Source organism: Pristiophorus japonicus, unplaced genomic scaffold (genome assembly GCF_044704955.1).
Source record: "Pristiophorus japonicus isolate sPriJap1 unplaced genomic scaffold, sPriJap1.hap1 HAP1_SCAFFOLD_29, whole genome shotgun sequence".
Lineage (NCBI taxonomy): Eukaryota > Metazoa > Chordata > Chondrichthyes > Pristiophoridae > Pristiophorus > Pristiophorus japonicus.
The window spans coordinates 5,873,797-5,894,646 of NW_027252668.1; the positions used below are offsets into that span (position 1 = coordinate 5,873,797).

A 20,850-nucleotide genomic window follows, 5' to 3' on the forward strand; every position below is an offset into this window, starting at 1 on the left:
CTATTGCAGGCACCAGGTGAGGAGTGTGGAGAAGACATTTCAAGCATCGGTTATTTTGTTTTGGTGCATTGAGTTGTCCAGAACCGTGTTGCTGGTGATCGAGAGCCTGTCGCTCCCTCAGATACATCAGGATCCGGGCCCTGTGACATTCTGTTAACTACACAGGCCCTCAACTCGGTTTCAATAGACTGAAAACAATTGTTGTACAGCCCAGGTACTATAGTTATATTCCAGGAAGAGATTCAGAATTTTACAAGTAGTCCCATGGGAGTGGGAGATATAAACCTGAACTGTTCCAATCGGGTGGTCCTATTCATGGACCAGTGCTGTTTGTATCGTGGTTTCCCCTCTCCAGATACTTTACTTTATTATAAACAAACATGTTAATTATAACTTTACTTTTTATAGTCTCCCACTCACCTGTCCATATCATAACTAATAATGTTCTCGTATTATTATTCTCTGAGAGAAGTACTTCACTGAGCCTGAATAAATGTGATCTTTCCTCCACCCGGAACACAAGGAACAGTGCTGTCAGCTCCTTCTCACTCACAGTAAGTATATTATCACTTACAGAGCGCAGACACAAAACTGGTCTCAATCCTATTGTCATAGGCAGCAGAAGCTGTCAGTCCCACAGTGATCCGAATTTCCAGAGTTACATTATTAATCCCACAGTCACTTGGAGCAGTACAATAAGATGTTGTTTCAAAGTCCAAACATATCGCACTGAGAGACAGATCCATTTTCATTCACTTACTCACAAACACAGGAACAGATAGACACTGACACAGTGTCAATCCACACTGCTGGCACACACGGACTTTCAACCAGTGTAGGCAGCTCCTTCCCACACACAGTAAGTACATTATCACTCACAGAGCGCAGAGATACAGAACTGGCCTCAATCCTATTATCACAGGCAGCAGAAGCAGTCAGTCCCACAGTAATCCACAGTACAAGAGTTACATTGTGAATCTTACAAGGAGCAGTAGAATCAGACGCTGTTTCACCATTGAAACAGATCAAACTAACATGTAGATTAAACACCCGCACTCACTTGCCAGAAACTGGCAGGTAGAGAATAAAACACACAATCACATACCTTAATATATAAGTTAGAAAGTAAAAACCATACTCTCATAGCAGAAGCTGACGGGTACAGAGCAAAAGCAATAATCACGTATCAGGAAAGGAGAGATTCAGTATTAAGCCATCTCGAATATACCAGAAAATGACAGGTGCAGAATAAAACCCACACTCCCGTACCATAGGCTGACAGATACAATCTACAACCCACACCCACATAGATGAAAGTGACACGCACAGAGTAAACTCCACACCAGAGAGTGACAGGTAGAGTGTAAATCCCAGAGTCACATGTCAGAAAACAGAGGTAAAAAGTAAAACTGATACTTGCATTGCAGAATCTGACAGTTTCTGAGCTAAAGACATATTGCCATCTCATAAACTGGCAGATGCAGAGTGAAACCCACACACACCTATCAGAAAGGTAAAACCTTTACTCACATATCAGACAAATTCAGGTAGAACATAAAACAGATATTCACGTTCACATACCAGAGACGGGCAGATGCAGAGTAAATCCCCGCGCATGTAGCAGGAACTGACAGGTACAGTCTAAAACATACACCCAAATTGCAGGAGCTAATAGGTGCTGATTAAACCCAGACTAACACACCAGAAACTGAGAGGCACAGATTAAACCCCCACACACATACCTAAATCTGACAGTTACAGAAATATACACAGACTCGCATATGAGAGACACATACAGTATAAAGCCCATATTCATGTATCATACATAAAAGCTGACAGTTACAAGTTAAACTACCATTCATAAGCCAGAAACTGACGGGTACAGATTAAACCAACACTCACATATCAGAAACTGACAGGTTCAGAATAAAATCCACAATCACATACCAGAAACTGACCAGTACAGATTAAAACAATACTCATATACCAGAAACTGACAAGTACAGATCATAACGCACATTCACATACAATAGACTGATAAGTACAGAATAAAACACACCCTCATATATCAGAAACTGACTAGCAGAGATTAAGCACCACACTCATCTATTGAATCTCACATATCAGAAACTGACAGGTAAAATAAAACCTACACTTAGATACTGACAGATACAGAGTAAATGCCACATTCGTGTTCTAGCGAAAGATACATACAGTGTAAATTACTAACCCACTAACTTGAAATTAACAGTTGCAGAATAAGTACCCAATCCCAGAAAGTGACATGTACAAAGTAAAACCCACACTCACCTAACAGATACTGACAGGTAGAAGAAAGACCATCCTCACTTCCCAGTTATTGACTGGAACAGGGTTATAACGTCTCGCCCACACCTGAAACTGGCAGATACAAAGGAAAAGCAACTTCCAATTAAGCAGAAACTGGCAGTTAAAGGGTAGGACACTCACTAACATATCAGAAAATAACAAGGAAAGAATAAAACCCAGACTCCCATAACAGATACAGAGAAAAGCATATATGCACATACCAGAGACAGACAGATACAGTGTGAACTCACACTCACATACCAGAGACAGATAGATACAGAATGAACTCACACTCACAGACCAGAGACAGATAGATACAGAATGAAACTCACACTCACACCAGAGACAGATAGGTACAGAATGAACTCACACTCACATACCAGAGACAGATAGATACAGAGTGAACTCACACTCACATACCAGAGACAGATAGATACAGAGTGAACTCACACTCACATACCAGAGACACAAAGATACAGAGTGAAACTCACACTCACATACCGGAGACAGATAGGTACAGAATGAACTCACATTCACATACCAGAGACAGATAGATACAGAGTGAACTCACACTCACAAACCAGAGACAGATAAATACAGATTGAAAGTCACACTCACATACCAGAGACAGATAGATACAGAATGAACTCGCACTCACATACCAGAGACAGATAGATACAGAGTGAACTCACACTCACAAACCAGGGACAGATAGATACAGTGTGAACTAACACTCACATACCAGAGACAGATAGGTAGAGATTGAACTCACACTCACATACCAGAGACAAATAGGTACAGAATGAACTCACATTCACATACCAGAGACAGATAGGTACAGTGTGAACTCACACTCACATACCAGAGACAGATAGATACAGTGTGAACTCACACTCACATATCAGAGACAGATAGATACAGTGTGAACTCACACTCACATACCAGAGACAGATAGATACAGTGTGAACTCACACTCACATACCAGAGACAGATAGCTACAATGTGAACTCCCTCTCACATACCAGAGACAGATAGGTGCGGAACGAACTCACACTCATATAAGAACATAAGCAATCGGAGCAGGAGTTGGACATTTGAGGAACAGGATAAAGCTTCATTTGGAAAGACAGGGATTAATCAAGGACAGTCAGCATGGATTTGTTAAGGGAAGGTCATGTCTGACTAACTTGATTGAATTTTTCGAGGAGCTAACCAGGAGGATCGATGAGGGCAGTGCATGTGATGTAGTGTATATGGATTTTAGCAAAGCTTTTGATAAGGTCCAACATGGCCAACTGGTCACGAAAGTAAAAGCCGATGGGATCCAGGGCAAAGTGGCCAGTTGGATCCAAAATTGGCTGAGGCAGAAAGCAAAGGGTAATGGTTGATAGGTGTTTTTGTGACTGGAAGGATGTATCCAGTGGGGTTCCGCAGGGCTCAGTGCTGGGTCCCTTGCTTTTTGTGGTATATATCAATGACTTGGACTGGAATGTTGTGGGTATGATTAGGAAGTTTACAGCTGACAGTAAAATAGGCTGTGTGGTTGATAATGAAGAAGAAAGCTGTGGATTGCAGGAAGATATCAATGTACTGGTCAGGTGGGTGGAACAGTGCCAAATGGATTCAATCCAGAGAGGTGTGAGGTCATGCATTTGGGGAGGGCTAACAAGGCAAGGGAATACACATTAAATGGTACGACACTGAAAAGTGTAGAGGAACAAAGGGACCTTAGAATACATGTCCACGGATCCCTGAAGATAGCAGACCAGGTAGATAAGGTGGTTAAGAAGGCATGTGGAATATTTGCTTTATTAGTCGAGGTATAGAATACAAGAGCCAAGGAGGTTGTGCTTGAACTGTATAAAACACTGGTTAGGCCACAGCTGGAGTACTGTGTGTAGTCCTGGTCACCACATTACAGTAAGGTGTGATGGCACTGGAAAGGGTGCAGAGGAGATTTACAAGAATGTTGCCTGGACTGGAGAATATTGGTAATGAGGAAAGATTGGAGAGAGGAGGCTGAGGAGAGACCTGATTGAGGTGTAGAAAATTATGAGGGTTCTGGATAGAGTGGAAAGGAAGGACTTGTTTCCCTTGGCAGAGGGGTCGACAACCAGAGAACATAGATTTAATGTAATTGGGGGGATGTTTAGAGGAGATACGAGGGGAAATGTCTTCACCCAGCGAGTAGTGGGGGTCTGGAACACACTGCCCGAAAGGGTGGTAGAGGCAGAAACCCTCACGACATTTAATACTTGGATGTGCACTTAAAGTGCCGTAACCTTCAGGGCTACGGACCAAGAGCTGGAAAATGGGATTAGGCAGGATAGCTCTTGGTCGGCCGGCGCGGACGCAATGGGCCAAAATGGCCTCCTTCCATGCTGTAAATTTCTATGATTTGCCCCTCAAGCCTGCTCCGCCATTGAATTAGATCATGGCTGATCTTCTACCTCAACTCCCGTTGCCCGCACTATCCCCATATCCCTTGGTTCCCTTAATATCAAACAAAATGTCAATCTCAGTCTTGAATACACTCATTACCTGAGCATCCACATCTCTCTGGGGTAGAGCATTCCAAAGATTCACAACCCTCTCAGTGAAGACATTTCTCCTCATCTAAGATCTAAATGGCCGAGCCCTTATTGTGAGTCTAACACTCCTAGTTCTGGACTGTCCATCCAGTGGAAGCAGCCTCTCAGCATTTACCCTGTCAATCCCCCCAGGGTCTTATATGTTTCAATAAGATCACCTCTCATTCTTCTCATCTCCAAGTGTATAGACCCACACCTTTCACCTTCCTAAGTGCTTGCTGTACCAACATGTTAACTTTCAATGTTTTGCGTACAATGGCACTCAAGTCCCCCTGAATTTCAACATTTACTAATCTCTCAGGTTTTAAACAATATTTTCGTTTTCTATTCATATAAAGTAAAACCTCCACTCATACCAGAAACTGGCAGATACAGAGGAATACCCACACTCGCGTACCAGAAAATGAGAGTTACAGAATAAAACCCACAAATGTAATTCCAGAGACAGACAGGTACAGAGTAAAACCCACATTCTCATTTCAGACACTGACAGGTACATAATAAAACCCACATTCACAGATCAGAAAGAGAAGATACTGAAAAAAAAAATAACACACACAAAGCAGGGACTGACGGATAAAGACTAAAACCCACACTCACGTAAACCCCTCTCTTCCACAGCAGAAATTGACAGGTAGAAAGGAAAACCCACACTCATGTAGTGGTAAATGAATGGTACAGAGTAAAACTCACTCACACATCAGAAACTGACAGGTACAGAGTGGAACCCACATTCACAAACTAGAAAGTGACAGTTACAGCATAAAACCCGCTCTCACTTTTCACAACCTGACAGTTGGAGTAAAACACAGATTCGCATATCAGAAACTGACAGGTAGATTAAGACCCACATTCGCAAACAGAAACTGATAGATACAGTGTAAGCCACACACCCACTTCGCTGAAATCAGCTGGTACATAATAAAATGCGCACTCACACACCAGAACTGGTGCAGAGTGAAACTCACTCACATACCAGAGACAGATAGATACAGAGTGAAACTCACACACTCTGTGTTGTATCATTATTTTATAAAAGGACGATAGCAGAATGAATAAATCGACTAAATTAACACTGTGGTTTCCTCTTAAAAGAGCTGTTGATTTTTTAATGCTTTTTCCTGTGTTGTGAATTTATTTGCAATGGTCACCGCCTTTGTCCCATTCCGACACGGCGTGCTTGGCCAGCTCCCCGGGCAGCACCAGACTCACAGCGGTCTGGGTGTGTACACAATCCACAACAGCCAAACTATTGGAGGTTGGTGCCATCTCCTGGCTGCCAGCCAGTAGTGCAACAAGATAACCATTCATCAGTAACTGTTTTAAGCTGGAGACAAATAACCTGAACACCTTGTTTACGTTCAGATTACAATGATTGCAGTTAGTCCTGACTAAAGCTCCAAAGACCCATGGTGAGTGGTCTGTCAATACAGAGGTTTACATGTTAAACTTAGTGTGATGGTGCTATAGTGCTGAGCATAGCTGCCTTCCCAGGGGTTGACTCAGGTTTCATTCTCGGCCAGCACAAACAGGCTCCATTTAATACAGTTTATGTCACCATGTCGCAGTTTAGAACCGAACACGAGTGCCTTCCAGCAAATGCTATTTCTCTAACATTTACAAAGCACATTCATCATCCATTTATTTATCACATAAAATTGAGGTTTCATTTATTTTTGGTGACAACTATTGTTTAATCTAGAGGGGACTGAAGAAAAAATAACTGGGGTGAGGACTCAGTCCAGATTTTAAACTAATAAATGGGGTGAGGGCTTGGTCCAAGCAAGATTACTATTGACAGTGACCATTTGTAATTGGAGGGAAGGTGTCCCAGCACCGTGCTTACATTCTGATTAAAATGATTGCTCAGCAATTTATTTGTCCCGCTGAAGACCCGTAAGAAGCAGTTTGTCTGCAAATACAAAATGACTGATGTGTGGGCGATGGTGATATAGTGCTGAGCATAGCTACCTTTCAAGCAGTTGACCCGGGTTCGATTCTTGGCCATCTCAACCGAGGTACTTTGAATATCCGTCGCAGGTCAGAACTGAATTATGGGATCTTGCAGCAGGATTTTACAACAAGACAATTGTCAATCCCATTTGTAAATTAAAATTAACAAAATTAAACTAAAAGGGACTTCAAACTAATAAATGAGTACTCAGTGAAAAACTACAGTAAAAATAGTAGTTAAATGTCCAAAAAATGGGTGAAGAGCAGAGTTCGGGTCCCAAACAGTGCCAAGGATACTCCAAGTGAAGATAATAGTAAAACAACGAATGTAGTTGCAGCAGCAGTGACAGACAAGAAAGGTGTTGAATTAAACGGTATGAGATAGGCGGCATCAATTCTCAATTAAGCAGAAACTGTCAGGTACAGAGGAAGACGCACACTCGCATTTCAGAAACTGGCAGATAAGTGGAGAGAATCCCACCCTCACATACCAGAGACACATATATACAGGGAAAATCCCAAACTCACATACCAGAGACATATATACAGAGGAAATCCCACCCTCACACACCAGAGACAGAGAAAGACAGGGAAAATCCCATCCTCACACACCAGAGACAGATATATACATAGAAAATCCAACCCTCACATACCAGAGACCGATATATACAGGGAAAAGCCCACCCTCACACACCAGAGATAGATATATACAGGGAAAATTCCACCCTCACATACCAGAGACAGATATATACAGAGAAAATCCGACCCTCACAAACCAGACAGATATATATACATAAAAAATCCCACCCTCACACACCAGAGACAGATATATATATATATACAGGGAAAATCCCACCCTCACATACCAGAGACATATAAACAGAGAAAATCCCACCCTCACACACCAGAGACAGATATATACAGGGAAAATCCCACCCTCACACACCAGAGACCGATAAACACAGGGAAAATCCCACCCTCTCACACCAAAGACCGATTATATTCAGGGAAAATCCCACCCTCACACACCAGAGACAGATAAACAGAAAATAGGTGCAGGTGTAGGCCATTCAGCACTTCGAATGGCGGTGCAGACTCGATGAGTTCATGGCTGAACCTGCAACCTCAGTACCCCATTCCTGCTTTCTCGCCATACCCCTTGATCCCCCGAGTAGTAAGGACTATATCTAACTCCTTTTTGAATATATTTAGTGAATTGGCCTCAACAACTTTCTGTGGTAGAGAATTCCACAGGTTCACCACTCTCTGGGTGAAGAAGTTTCTCCTCATCTCAGTCCTAAATGGATTGCCCCTTATCCTTGGACTGTGACCCCTGGTTCTGGACTTCCCCAACATTGGGAACCATTCTTCCTGCATTAACCTGTCTAAACCCGTCAGAATTTTAAACGTTTTTATGAGATCTCCTCTCATTCTTCTGAACTCCAGTGAATACAAGCCCAGTTGATCCAGTCTTTCTTGATATGTCAGTCCCGCCATCCCGGGAATCAGTCTGGTGAACCTTCGCTGCACTCCCTCAATAGCAAGAATGTCCTTCCTCAAGTTAGGAGACCAAAACTGTACATAATACTCCAGGTGTGGCCTCACCAAGGCTCTGTACAACTGTAGCAATACCTCCCTGTCCCTGTACTCAAATCCCCTCGCTATGAAGGCCAAAATGCCATCTGCTTTCTTCACCGCCTGCTGTACCTGCATGCCAACCTTCAATGACTGATGTACCATGACACCCAGGTCTCTTTACCCCTCCCCTTTTCCTAATCTGTCACCATTCAGATAATAGTCTGTCTCTCTGTTTTTACCACCAAAGTGGATAACCTCACATTTATCCACATTATCCTTCATCTGCCATGCATTTGCACACTCACCTAACCTATCCAAGTCACTCTGCAGCCTCATAGCACCCTCCTCGCAGCTCACACTGCCACCCAACTTAGTGTCATCCGCAAATTTGGAGATACTACATTTAATCCCCTCGTCCAAATCATTAATGTACAATGTAAACAGCGGGGCCCCAGCACAGCATATTCAGGGAAAATCCCACACTCACACCCCAGAGACAGATATGTACAGAGAAAGTCCCACACTGACACACCATAGACAGATATATACAGAGCAAATCCCACCCTCAAACACCAGAGACAGATATATACTGGGAAAATCCCATCCTCACATACCAGAGACAGATATATACAGGGAAAATCCCACCCTCACAGACCAGAGACAGATATGCACAGAGAAGATCCCACCCTCACATACCAGAGACAGGTGTATACAGTGAAAATCCCACCATCACACACCAGAGACAGATATAGACAGAGAAAATAGCACCCTCACACACCAGAGACAGATATATACAGGACAAAGCCCACCCTCACATACCAGAGAAAGATATAAGCATGGAAAGTCCCACCCTCACACACCAGAGACCGATTCTATACAGGGAAATTCCCTCCCTCACACACCAGAGACAGATATATACAGAGAAAATAGCACCCTCACACACCAGACAGATATATTCAGGGAAAATCCCACCCTCAAATACCGGAGACTGCATATCTGCAGGGAAAATCGCACCCTCACACACCAGAGACAGATATATAGAGGGAAAATCCCACCCTCACTTACCAGAGACAGATAAATACAGAGAAAATTACACCCTCACATACCGGAGACAGATCTTTACAGGAAAAATCCCACCCTCACACACCAGAGACAGATATATACAGGGGAAATCCCACCCTCACACACCAGAGACAGATATATACAGGAAAATCCCAGCCTCACATACCAGAGACAGATATATACAGGGAAAATCCCACCCTTACATACCAGAGACAGATATATACAGGGAAAATCCCAGCCTCACAAACCAGAGACAGATATATAGAGAATAAATCCCACCCTTACACACCAGACAGATATATACAGAGAAAATCCCACATTCACAAACCAGACTGATATGCACATAGAAAATCCCACCCTCACATACCAGAGACCGATTATATACAGAGAAAATTCCAGCCTCACATATCGGAGACCGATATATACCGGGAAAATCCCTTCCTCACATACCAGAGACAGATATATGCACAGAAAATCTCACCCTCACACACCAGAGACCGATATATACAGGGAAAATCTCTCCCTCACACACCAGACACCGATATATACAGGACAAATCCAACCCTCACATACCAGAGACAGATATATGCAGGGAAAATTCCACCCTCACATACCAGAGATTGATATGTACAGGGAAAATCCCACCCTCACACACTAGAGACAGATATATACAGGGAAAAGCCCTCCCTCACACACCAGAGACAGATATATTCAGGGAAAATTCCATCCTCACACACCAGAGACCAATATATACAGGACAGATCCAACCCTCACATACCAGAGACAGATAGAAGCATGGAAAATCCCACCCTCACACACCAGAGACAGATATGTACAGGGAAAATTCCACCCTCACACACCAGAGACAGAGATATACAGAGAAAATCTGACCCTCACAAAGTAGACAGATATATACAGGGAAAATCCCACCCTCACACACCAGAGACAGATATATACAGGGAAAATCCCACCATCACACACCAGAGACATATATATACAGGGAGAATTCCACCCTCACACACTAGAGGCAGATATATGCATGGAAAATCCCACCCTCACACACCAGAGACCGATTATATACAGGGAAAATACCACCCTCACAGACCAGAGACAGATATGCACAGAGAAAATCCCACCCTCACATACCAGAGACGGATATAGGGAGAGAAAATCCCACACTCACATACCAGAGACAGATATAAACAGAGCAAATCCCACCCTCAAACACCAGAGACAGATATATACAAGGAAAATCCCATCCTCACATACCAGAGACAGATATATACAGGGAAAATCCCACCCTCACAGACCAGAGACAGATATGCACAAAGAAAATCCCACCCTCACATACCAGAGAAAGATATAAGCATGGAAAATCCCACCTTCACGCATCAGAGACCGATTCTATACAGAGAAATTCCCTCCCTCACACACCAGAGGTAGATATATTCAGGGAAAATTCCATTCTCACACACCAGAGCCAGATATATACAAGGAAAATCCCACCCTCACATACCAGAGACAGATACATACAGAGAAAATCTGACACTCACATACTAGACAGATATATACAGAGAAAATTCCACCCTCACACCAGAGACCGATATATACAGGGAAAATCCCACCCTCACATACCAGAGACAGGTAAATACAGGGAAAATCCCACCCTCACACACCAGAGACAGATATATACAGAGAAAATCAAACCCTCACATACCAGAGACAGATATATACAGAGAAAATACCACCCTCACATGCCAGAGATAGGTATTTACAGGGAAAATCCCACCCTCACACACGAGAGGCAGGTATATACAGAGAAAATCCCACTCTCACACACCAGAGACAGATATATACATAGAAAATCCCAACCTCACACACCAGAGACAGATATATACAGGGAAAATCCCAACCTCACACACCAGAGACCGATTATATACAGGGAAAAGCCCACCCTCACACACCAGAGACAGATATATACAGGGAAAATCCCACCCTCACACAGCAGAGACCGATATATACAGGACAAATCCAACCCTCACATACCAGAGACAGATATATACAGGGAAAATTCCACCCTCACATACCAGAGATTGATATGTACAGGGAAAATCCCACCCTCACATACCAGAGACAGATATATACAGCGAAAATCTGACCCTCACATACTGGACAGATATATACAGGCAAAATCCCACCCTGACACACAGAGACCGATATATACAGGACAAATCCAACCCACACATACCAGAGACAGATATATACAGGTAAAATTCCACCCTCACATACCAGAGATTGATATGTACAGGGAAAATCCCACCCTGACACACCAGAGACAGATATATACAGGGAAAATCCCTCCCTCACACACCAGAGACAGAACTACACAGGGAAAATCCCACCCTCACACACCAGAGACAGATATATATCGAGAAAATCCCACTCCCACACACCAGAGACAGATATGCACAGAGAAAATCTCACCCTCACATACCAGAGACAGATCCATACAGGACAAATCCCACCCTCATACCAGAGACAGATAGAAGCATGGAAAATCCCACCCTCACGCACCAGAGACCGATTCTATACAGAGAAAATCACACCCTCACAGACGAGACAGATATATACAGAGAAAATCCCACCCTCACACCAGAGACCGATATATACAGGGAAAATCCCACCCTCAAACACCAAGACAGATATATACTGGAAAAATCCCATCCTCACATACCAGAGACAGATATATACAGGGAAAATCCCACCCTCACAGACCAGAGACAGATATGCACAGAGAAAATCCCACCCTCACATACCAGAGACAGGTGTATACAGTGAAAATCCCACCATCACACACCAGAAATTGATATATACAGGGAAAATCCCACCATCACATACCGGAGACTGTATATTTCCAGAGAAAATCGCACCCTCACACACTAAAGACCGATTATATACAGAGAAAATCCCACCCTCACACACCGGAGACAGATATATATCGAGAAAATCCCACTCCCACACACCAGAGACAGATATGCTCAGAGAAAATCCCACCCTCACATACCAGAGACAGATATATACAGAGAAAATCCCACCCTCACATCCCAGAGACAGATATTTCCAGGGAAAATCCTACCCTCAAACACCAGAGACCGATTACATACAGAGAAAATTCCACCCTCACATACCAGACATTGATATGTACAGTGAAAATCCCACCCTCACCTACCGGAGACTGTATATATACAGGGAAAATCCCACCCTCACACACTAGAGACAGATATATATCGAGAAAATCCCACTCCCACACACCAGAGACAGATATGCTCAGAGAAAATCTCACCCTCACATACCAGAGACAGATCCATACAGGACAAATCCCACCCTCACATACCACAGACAGATATAAGCATGGAAAATCCCACCCTCACGCACCAGATACCGATTCTATACAGAGAAAATGCCACCCTCACACACCAGAGACAGATATATACGGAGAAAATCCCACTCCCACACACCAGAGACAGATATGCACAGAGAAAATCTCACCCTCACATACCAGAGACAAATACATAGAGAAAATCCCACCCTCACACACGAGAGACAGAGAAATACAGAGAAAATCACACCCTCATAGACTAGACAGATATATACAGAGAAAATCCCACCCTCACACACCAGAGACAGATATATACCGGGAAAATCCCACCCTCACTTACCGTAGACAGATATATACAGAGAAAATCCCACCCGCACATACCAGAGACAGATATATACAGTGAAAAGCCCACCCTCACTCACCAGAAACAGATAAATACAGGGAAAATCCCACCCTCACACACCAGAGACAGATATATAGAGAACAAATCCCACCTTCACATACCAGAGATTGATATATACAGGGAAAATCCCACCATCACATACCGGAGACTGTATATTTCCAGAGAAAATCGCACCCTCACACACTAAAGACCGATTATATCCAGAGAAAATCCCAACCTCACACACCGGAGACAGATCTATATCGAGAAAATCCCACTCCCACACACCAGAGACAGATATATACAGGGAAAATTCTCCCCTCACACACCAGGGACAGATATTTACAAGGAAAATCCCAGCCTCACATACCAGGGACAGATATATACAGGGAAAATCCCACCCTCACACACCAGTCAGATATGTAGAGGGAAAATCCCACCCTCACATCCCAGAGAAAGATATACACAGAGAAAATCCCACCCTCACACACTAGTGACAGAAATATATACAGGGAAAATCCCACCCTCACATACCAGACAGATATGTACAGGGAAAATCCCACCCTCACACACCAGGGACAGATATTTCCAAGGAAAATCCCACCCTCGCATACCAGGGACAGATACATACAGGGAAAATCCCACCCTCACACACCAGTCAGATATGCAGAGGGAAAATCCCACCCTCACATCCCAGAGAAAGATATATACAGAGAAAATCCCACCCTCACACACCAGACACAGATATATACAGAGAAAATCCCACCCTCACATACCAGAGACAGATATCTACAGGGGTCAGCCCACCCTCACACACCAGAGACAGATATTTCCAGAGAATATCCCACCATCACACACCAGAGACAGATATATACAGGGAAAATCCCACCATCACATACCGGAGACTGTATATTTCCAGAGAAAATCGCACCCTCACACACTAAAGACCGATTATATACAGAGAAAATCCCACCCTCACACACCGGAGACAGATATATATCGAGAAAATCCCACTCCCACACACCAGAGACAGATATGCTCAGAGAAAATCCCACCCTCACATACCAGAGACAGATATATACAGAGAAAATCCCACCCTCACATCCCAGAGACAGATATTTCCAGGGAAAATCCTACCCTCAAACACCAGAGACCGATTACATACAGAGAAAATTCCACCCTCACATACCAGACATTGATATGTACAGTGAAAATCCCACCCTCACCTACCGGAGACTGTATATATACAGGGAAAATCCCACCCTCACACACTAGAGACAGATATATATCGAGAAAATCCCACTCCCACACACCAGAGACAGATATGCTCAGAGAAAATCTCACCCTCACATACCAGAGACAGATCCATACAGGACAAATCCCACCCTCACATACCACAGACAGATATAAGCATGGAAAATCCCACCCTCACGCACCAGATACCGATTCTATACAGAGAAAATGCCACCCTCACACACCAGAGACAGATATATACGGAGAAAATCCCACTCCCACACACCAGAGACAGATATGCACAGAGAAAATCTCACCCTCACATACCAGAGACAAATACATAGAGAAAATCCCACCCTCACACACGAGAGACAGAGAAATACAGAGAAAATCACACCCTCATAGACTAGACAGATATATACAGAGAAAATCCCACCCTCACACACCAGAGACAGATATATACCGGGAAAATCCCACCCTCACTTACCGTAGACAGATATATACAGAGAAAATCCCACCCGCACATACCAGAGACAGATATATACAGTGAAAAGCCCACCCTCACTCACCAGAAACAGATAAATACAGGGAAAATCCCACCCTCACACACCAGAGACAGATATATAGAGAACAAATCCCACCTTCACATACCAGAGATTGATATATACAGGGAAAATCCCACCATCACATACCGGAGACTGTATATTTCCAGAGAAAATCGCACCCTCACACACTAAAGACCGATTATATCCAGAGAAAATCCCAACCTCACACACCGGAGACAGATCTATATCGAGAAAATCCCACTCCCACACACCAGAGACAGATATATACAGGGAAAATTCTCCCCTCACACACCAGGGACAGATATTTACAAGGAAAATCCCAGCCTCACATACCAGGGACAGATATATACAGGGAAAATCCCACCCTCACACACCAGTCAGATATGTAGAGGGAAAATCCCACCCTCACATCCCAGAGAAAGATATACACAGAGAAAATCCCACCCTCACACACTAGTGACAGAAATATATACAGGGAAAATCCCACCCTCACATACCAGACAGATATGTACAGGGAAAATCCCACCCTCACACACCAGGGACAGATATTTCCAAGGAAAATCCCACCCTCGCATACCAGGGACAGATACATACAGGGAAAATCCCACCCTCACACACCAGTCAGATATGCAGAGGGAAAATCCCACCCTCACATCCCAGAGAAAGATATATACAGAGAAAATCCCACCCTCACACACCAGACACAGATATATACAGAGAAAATCCCACCCTCACATACCAGAGACAGATATCTACAGGGGTCAGCCCACCCTCACACACCAGAGACAGATATTTCCAGAGAATATCCCACTCTCACACACCAGAGACAGATATATACAGGGAAAATCCCACCCTCACATACCAGATACAGATATATATAGGGAAAATCCCAGCCTCACATCACAGAGACAGATATCTACAGGGAAAATCCCACCCTCACTCACCAGAGACAGATATATACAGGGAAACACTCATACTCACACATAAAATGCTGACAGGTACAAAGTGAAACCCGCATTCCCCTACCAGAAACTGACAAATTCAGGGTAAAAACTTTGTAGCAGAAGTTGACAGAAAGCGAGGAAATCTTACAGGTACAGTTTATACCCAACACTCACCAGAAACGACAGTTGCAGATTAAATCCCACTCTCACATCCATGAAAGTGACAGGTACAGATTATACTCCACTCTCATATACCAGCCACAGATTGGCAGGTACGGATGAAATCCCATCCTCACATACCAAGGCCAGAAAAATAGAGAAAAGCCCACCCTCACATACCAGAAAATGATAGATACAGAATAAAACCCACATTCACACACCAGAATCTGACAGGTACAGATTTTGATTAAATCCACACTCGCATACCAGAAATGACAGGTACAGATTAATCCCTACACTCACATACCTGAAACTAACAGGTACAGATTAAATCCCACACTCATATACCAGAGACAGACAGCTACAGAATAACCCCACACTCACAAAGTGGAAACTGAAGGGTACAGATTTAACACAACATTTGTATACCAGAAACAACCAGGTACAGACTAAATCTAACACTCACACACCTGAAACAAAGAGGTACCGAATATCCCCCACACTCACTGACAGGTACAGAATAAACATTACACTCACATACTCAGGCAGAAAGGTACAGAATAAACCCCACACTTACATATCAGAACCTGCCAGGTACAGATGAAACCCAACTCTCACATACCAGAATCAGACAGATGCAGATTAAACTCCACACTCGCATACTAGAGACTGACGGGTATAAAATAAATCCAACACTCGCATACCAGAAATTGACAAGTACAGAATAAAACACACAACTCACATACCAGAAACAGATAGGTACAGATTAAACTCCACAGTCAGATATCAGAAACTGACAGGTACAGATTAAACCCCACTCTCATACACCAGAAATGACAGATTAAACCCCACTCAGATACCAGCCACAGATGGACAGGTACAGATGAAATCCCACACTATCATACCAGAGGCTGCCAGGTAGAGAATAAAACACGCACTCCCATACAGAAACTGACAAAGTGCAGAATAAACCCACACACATATCACAGAGACAGACAGAAACAGAATAATAATCACATACCAGAATTTGACAGGTGTATAATAAAACCCAAATTCGCCAGTAACTCAGGTAAAAAAACAACACTCACATATCAGCGACTGATAGCTATAAGAATTAGGAGAAGGCCAAAAGGACTCTGGAGCCTGCTCCACAATTCAATAGGATCATGGCTGAACTGCCCAATATCCAGGCAGTGCTTCTGACAAAGAAATCCAAGGCTGGGTTCAGTAAGAACAAGTAAAGTGGACAAGATTTAATCTAATACCACGTTGGTTCTTTTCAGAGCCACCCACTCTATCTGTGAAAGGGCTGGTTACTGTCTGAAGAAACTGATCTATTGATCACAATCTTATCAGCTGTGCTTCAGGTGGGAGCACCCTCACTTTTGAGTCAGAAAGTTGTGGGTTCAAGTCCCACTCCAGGGTCTTGAGCAGAAAAATCTAGGCTGAAACTCCAGTGCAGTGTTGAGGGAGCGCTACATTGTCGGAGGTGACATCGATCGGATAAGACGTTAAACCGAGCCACCGTCTGCTCTCTCAGCTGGACGCAAAACATCTCATAGCAATATGGGGAGTTATCGCGTCTTATAGGCAATATTTATCCCTCGATCAACACAACACAACAGATCATTTGACCATTATGTTGCTGTTTGTGGGAGCTTGCTGTTCCCAAATTGGCTGCCGCGTTACATTACATCAGTGCCTTCTCTTCAAAGTATTTCATTGGATGTGAAGCAGGTCATGAAAGGCGCTATATAAATCCAAGTCATTATTTTTCTACTTAATATTAAATCCCGACGATTGATAAACTGGGAGATTCCTGACCAGAAGTCACCTTCAGTCAATCTCGGGTAGAAAGCGGTCAATGTCTGTTGAACATATAGAAATCGAGATCGGCAAACAGAGCAGCGAGTTTGCTGTTCAGATTCTAAAATATATATATTATAGGAAAAAATGTATGAACCTTCTTCGTAAGATTTTTGCCTGAAAGCAGAACAGAAACACATAAAGAACAGATATAAATCAGGAGGTGTTGTAACTGATGACCTCATTCAAGAATTTGAGATTGTGGCGAGCAACAAATTTGATTGGTCTCTTTAAACATCCAATCAGAGAGATACTGAACAATGGATATTGACAAGCCAATCACAACCATTGCCTTCGCCCATCCCTCATTAGCATAGGGCTGTGGGCGGAGTGTGGGGCTGCCGAGAAATATGGGCTCGGAGCAGAGTTTCCCCAAATCTGCGCCTGACTGAACGAGTTGATGGCTGACGAAAAGAAAACAGATCTAGCCAAGAAAAGCGCTAAGAAAGTAATCAAGAAAATCCCAGCGAAGAGCGGCAAGAGGCGCAGAAAAGGTCGAGGAAGGAGAGTTACGCCATCTACATCGACAAAGTGATGAAGCAGGTTCACCCCGACACCGGCATCTCCTCCAAGGCCATGGGCAACATGAACTCGTTTGTGAGCGATATTTTCGAGCGCACCGCGGGTGAGGCTTCCCGCCTGGCTCATTACAACAAGCGCCGCACCATCAGTTCCCGGGAGATCCAGACCTCCGTGCGCCTGCTGCTGCCCGGGGAGCTGGCCAAGCACGCCGTGTCGGAAGGGACAAAGGCGGTGACCAAGTACACCAGCTCCAAGTGTCCTGACAGATCAAACCCCAAACACAACGGCTCTTTTAAGAGCCACCCACAACCTCTCTGAAAGAGCTGCACTCTGTTTACTGTAATTATTTCCTGAACAAATATATTTGAGAATTTTTACACTTCCAGCTGTAGATTTAATTTTGAATTTTCAGATATCAGTTTAACTGTCCGGTACCACCTTAGCGTCGCTGGAATTTTCCGCCAACTACAAATACGGTCCCTGGTCGCTGTTTCCCTTTGCTCTCAGACACGTTCATTTACACCGCCTGCCGAATTAATAGCTTGTTTAGGGGCTGAGACTCAGATTTCAGTCACACATTCTCTCTCGCAAGCCCTTTTCAAGTTTATTTTTCAATTCCTGTTGCGGGTCAGTCCGTTTATTAAGCCGACACTCCCCGCAGTGTAACAACCCAGAATGGGAGTTCTTACAGAGACCAGAACCGGGGCAGTTTGAACTCTCTGTCCCTCTTCTCTTTTCACAGAACGACTCCCAGTTCTGGGCTCACTCCCGCCTTTGCAGGGGATCGATCGATAATCTGTGAAACCCAACTTTTACAAAGATTGAGTTGGACTGTGTTCCGTTACAGAATCGGTGGGGATTGATTCCCGCCCATTAGACAGTTTGAAATAGTACCCGAATTTAATCCTGATTGTAACAGCCTGGAACTTGCAAGGGGAATATGTAAAAGACAAAATTAATTCAAACGTGTTGGGAAATCTTTGACTAATGGTGAATTTATATTAACATAATCCGCTATTTTAAAATTTCTTTGGGTTTTTGAATTAAAAATCGATATTCTGACTGTTGGAGACAGTAATTTCCGCCCTACTTTCATTGGTGGGCTAAACAGACTGTGATTGGTCGCCTCAAAAGACCAATGAAATTCACCACCGAGCGACCAATCACAAATCCGTTCCTTGCATTCCTCCAGAAGGTACAAGAAAGGCAGATGTGGGAGGAGTTTCTCATTCTTTCTCTGAACGTGTGGATTGTGGAAATGTCTGGGAGAGGAAAAAGCGGCGGTAAAGTTCGGGCCAAGGCCAAGTCTCGCTCCTCGCGGGCCGGACTGCAGTTCCCTGTGGGCCGTGTTCACAGGCATCTGCGAAAAGGGAACTACGCTGTGCGTGTGGGTGCCGGAGCCCCGGTCTACATGGCTGCTGTGCTCGAGTATCTGACCGCTGAAATCCTGGAGCTGGCCGGCAACGCGGCCCGCGACAACAAGAAGACCCGCATCATCCCCAGACACCTGCAGCTGGCCATCCGCAACGACGAGGAGCTCAACAAGCTGCTGGGAAAGGTGACCATCGCTCAGGGCGGGGTGCTGCCTAATATCCAGGCTGTGTTGCTGCCCAAGAAAACCGCTAGTGCGCCGAAGGGCAAGTAAAGCGGACAGGATTTAATCTAATAACCCAAAGGCTCTTTTCAGAGCCACCCACACTATCTGTGAAAGGTCTGCTTTCTGTTCTGTGGATCACAATTGTTCCTGATCTAATTTAATACAAAACATGTTGGGACAGCCGAATATGAAACGGATCATAAGAGCCGAGTATAAAGGAATGAGCGATTGATGGGCAATTATTCCACAGGGAGAAATATATACATTTGAACACATTGATCCATGCGGACTTTTACCCTTTTTTTAATTTGCGTAAAGGTCAGATACAGATTACAGGCAGTTCGTCCCCTCTCTGGAATCTGTCCCGGTATGTGCAGTGGGATCAATACACTATCAGCTCTCCCACTTGATAGTTCGCGACCCACATTGGGCGGGTGCAGTGGGCATCTGACTCAGATTAAAACCTGGAGCAACGCCGCACCGTCAGATATTCACCGCCTACACTACATAAAGCTCCAGTTATAGTAACACTACAAGACGTGCACGGTGTGTACACAGGACAGTTTGCCTGGAGCCGGTCGCAACTCTTTCCTTTGCTGATTTGGTGGCTCTGAAAAGAGCCGTTGTTGCACTTGATGCGAAAGCTTGGAACCCGGGCAGGAGGAGTCTAGGCGCGCTCCCCGCGGATGC

The 20,850-nt window shown here is 44.1% G+C and overlaps 2 protein-coding genes across 3 annotated transcripts in view; both read left to right on the plus strand.

Moving 5' to 3' along the window:
• The window catches only part of LOC139248257 (zinc finger protein 229-like), a 40,078-nt gene continuing 19,228 nt past the window's right edge, over window positions 1-20,850 (plus strand). Inside the window, exon 1 of one of the 2 annotated variants that reach the window (XM_070872024.1) lies at window positions 1-16. The gene's annotated coding sequence lies outside the window, so the exon portion shown is untranslated. Of the gene's footprint in view, window positions 17-472; window positions 555-20,850 lie in introns of those variants that run through there. The other variant, XM_070872023.1, reaches the window with a different exon arrangement.
• On the plus strand, window positions 19,822-20,208 carry LOC139248161 (histone H2A type 2-A-like). The gene has a single exon (XM_070871905.1). It carries the CDS (start codon window positions 19,822-19,824, stop codon window positions 20,206-20,208), a length of 387 nt encoding a protein of 128 aa, XP_070728006.1.

What these genes read in the sequence shown, in the direction of transcription:
- LOC139248161 (XM_070871905.1), top strand. Translation starts at nt 19,822, where the DNA reads ATGTCTGGGAGAGGAAAAAGCGGCGGTAAAGTTCGGGCCAAGGCCAAG.